Here is a 3320-nt window from a genome sequence, read left to right as displayed (position 1 = left end):
TTAACAATGTTAAGCAATGTTGCCAGCAGATTAGACTTTTCTCTGCAGGTAATTGTCATGTTTTAGATGAGGCATTGATCAAGAACATAGTAATGTCTGAATCGGCATAATATTGTAACGCGAGATTAAAACATTTGAAAAGTTGGTTTACTAAATTTCAAATTATACTTTTTTCAAAAAGGTATCAAAGACAAAATTAATGAAACAAAAAAAAAGGATTACCATAAATAAATACATCATAGCAATTCTGTTAATGTGGAATTTTTTACTTTGGTAATTACAAAAGTGCCAAAGTAACATTAAAAATCTAGCACTGATAAACGTTCTAATAAGCAGAATGGTTAATCGAAAACACCACGTCTACCTCATGGAAGAGTAATTTGTTAGTTAAGTTTACTTGGTTAACTTTTGTTCTGTAATCATTCAAATTTATTGTCCACTTGGTGTTATAACTGCTGAGAAGAAGCTAAATGAGTCAATATACTTCAGTGCATATTGTTAGAAAACTCAGGAATTCACAAAAATCCAGATGTAAATGTGGGAATACTGTTGGTTTTTAATCAGGGATCAGAAAAATCCTATGCGTAAAGTTAATGACTATGTCGAGATGCATGCGATAGTTAAGTTTCCAAATGATTGCTCTGGGGAAAACTATAGTCCCCAAATTATGCATAGAGCCATCCCAAATTTTCATTGCAGAAATTAGTTATAAGTTGACTTTCTGCTGTTTGTGTATCCCCATGAACTAATATTACTTATTCTTAAGAACCTCCAGCTTTCTCATATTTTTTTAATATTGGTATTTGTTAAAACTGAATGATCGTATCTTTAAGAATAGTTTTTTTAATACAATGCAAATGGAATATATGACTTAAGTTAAAGCTAGACACAACAGGTTGCAACACTGGAGAGAAGGAATGGGTGACGTTTCAGGTCGAGACCCTTCTTCAGTCTGAAGAGTTAAAGTTTTAGACCAATGAGCAAACAATACTTTCTTCTGGAAGTCAGAATTATTTAGTGTGTGGGATATTATAATTCATACAGTTTATGAACAGTTTATCGTTGTACCTGTTCTAGCCTGAGAATAGCGATTTGAAATTATGTGCAGGGAAATGAATTATAATCATGCCTTTTCCATCAAAGAAGTGAGAGGGAAATTTATTTCCTGGAAATTCAGTTTGAGTAAAGTGGTCCTTTTAGGAACAGTTACGTCCTGGTCTACAAACAGTGCAATTGATGTTTGAGCGTCTGCGGAACACGATGGATGTTGGTTGGGAAGAGAGCGGTATGGCGGTGTGTGAGGAACTCCGAGATAGGACGTTTCTTTGTTTAAGAAGAAACTTCAGATGCTGGAAAATCGAAGGTACACAAAAATGCTGGAGAAACTCAGCGGGTGCAGCAGCAACTATGGAGCTCCATAGATGCCGATGCACCCGCTGAGTTTCTCCAGCATTTTTGTGTACCTAGGACGTCTCTTTGGCGGCCTTACCTCGATGCACTTGCTGTTTGACCCCGTGATCTGGCTGAGGGTCATGGACTCGGTGTACTGTTGGCTACTGGTGGACAGGGAGCGACGGCAGGAGCGCTGGAAGCGGTGGCTTCTCCCGTGGAAGGAGCCGCTGCCTCTGTGCTGGTTGCCCAAGTACTCCTTGTAATTCTTGGTCAGCAGCGTGTAGAGGAACGGGTTGATGCAGCTGTTGCTGTAAGTTAGGCAGGTCATCAGGTAGTTGATGTGGCTCCTTGCCTCCTGGGTCAATGAGCGAGGGGACTGGTAGTGCTGGATAATTTGCCAGACCCAGAAAGGTAGGAAACAAGCCCAGAAGGCCACGACGATGGCAAAGATCATGTAGAGGACCTTCTGGTTGGGCGTGCGCCTGGTTTGTTTATCGTTGAAAGTGGTCACCTGGGAGACCCAGTATGTCCTCGCTAACCGTATGTAGAGATAGCCAATGATTAACCCAGGGGCTAGGATACTGGTGATGAACAAAAGGCATAGGTAGATCCCGAAGACGTGTGCGCTCCAGCTGGGGATGCATATATATTTGTCCCGGGTTTGGGTCAACCTGATGGCAATGATCATGGGCAGTGCCAGAAGCAAGGAGGCGAACCAGATCACCAGGGCAATGGCTTTCCTGTAACTTTTGGACCTCTTGACCGTGTCCAGGGGTTTGACCACGGCCAGGTAGCGCTCAGTGCTCATCACGGTCAAGGTGAAGATGCTGGCGTGCATGGTGAGGAAGTCAACACTGAAGAGGACCCGACAGCCGATGTCGCCGAAGTACCAGCCTTTCAAGAAGTAAGTGCAGACGATGAAAGGGATGGTGGAGAGGTAGAGGAGATCGGCGAGCGCCAGGTTGATGATATAGATGTACATGGAGGCGGCCGTCCTCATGGTGTGACACATCACCGCCAGCGTGTAGATGTTCCCCGTCACCCCGACGAGAAACATTAGGGACAGGATGATTCCAATGGAGCAGGTCACCACCAGCTCGTCTACCGAATCCGCCGCTGGTAGCCGGGAAGTTACTGAAACGTTGGTGGGGATTGAACCGTTCCACTCAGGAAGACCAGCGACAGTAGCCATCTCTCCAGAGAACAAGTCCCAGTTGCGAGATCCACCTCCACTGCAATCTCAGCGGTTAGAATGCCCGAAACTTTCTCCATTAAGCATGAGAACTTAATTTTTCTCTTGATAAAACAACATTGCACAAACTCCCAGTAGCCCCCTGTTACCTTAGACTGGGGGGGTTGAGTTTTACCTTGAAGAATAGACGAGAAACTGCAGATGCTGGTTCATAGGGGAAAACAAGATATAAAGTGCTGGAGTAACTCAGCGGTTTAGGCAGCATCTCCGGAGAACATGGACAGATGACCCTTTGAGTCCAGACCCTCCTTCAGAAGATGAGTGTCAGTATGCGATCCTTTGGTTAAACCATCACAGATTAGCAAGACGCAAGGAACTGCAGGTACAGGAATCGTGAGCAAAACCCAAAGTGCTTGAGGAACTCAGCGGATCAGGCAGCATCTGGGGAAGGAAATGGACAGGCGACTTTGGGGGTGGTGGGGGATCTGGACCCTTCTTTAGACTGATGAGGAGGGAGTCAGTGGACCATCGGAGGCTCTCCGTCTCTGGCTTCCTAATGTAACGACCGCGGTGCGTTCGCCACTGTCCCACTGATGGCGTATTTATACCATGGATGACGCTGACTTTCGCTTCCCCCTTTTACTTGTTTGGAGCGCCGACGGTCGTGCCCGTTCATTCGTTCCCTGCATTGCTGTTTCTGGTCAATTAAAATGATCTGCAGGAAGCGGCAACGTGT

At 45.0% G+C, this 3320-nt stretch overlaps 1 protein-coding gene across 1 annotated transcript; it reads right to left on the bottom strand.

Annotated features, from left to right (window-relative positions):
• Positions 1 to 1206: 1206 nt before the first annotated feature.
• On the bottom strand, positions 1207 to 2584 carry LOC116987752 (urotensin-2 receptor-like). Its single transcript, XM_033043983.1, has 2 exons — positions 1490 to 2584; positions 1207 to 1218 (listed from the first exon to the last, which is right to left on the bottom strand). The coding sequence occupies exons 1-2, from the start codon at positions 2582 to 2584 to the stop codon at positions 1207 to 1209; spliced, it is 1107 nt and encodes a 368-aa protein (XP_032899874.1).
• Positions 2585 to 3320: the final 736 nt, after the last annotated feature.

The sequence above is a fragment of the Amblyraja radiata genome, chromosome 26, assembly GCF_010909765.2.
Source record: "Amblyraja radiata isolate CabotCenter1 chromosome 26, sAmbRad1.1.pri, whole genome shotgun sequence".
Taxonomy (NCBI): Eukaryota; Metazoa; Chordata; class Chondrichthyes; order Rajiformes; family Rajidae; genus Amblyraja; species Amblyraja radiata.
This window is presented reverse-complemented; position numbering and strand designations above follow the sequence as displayed.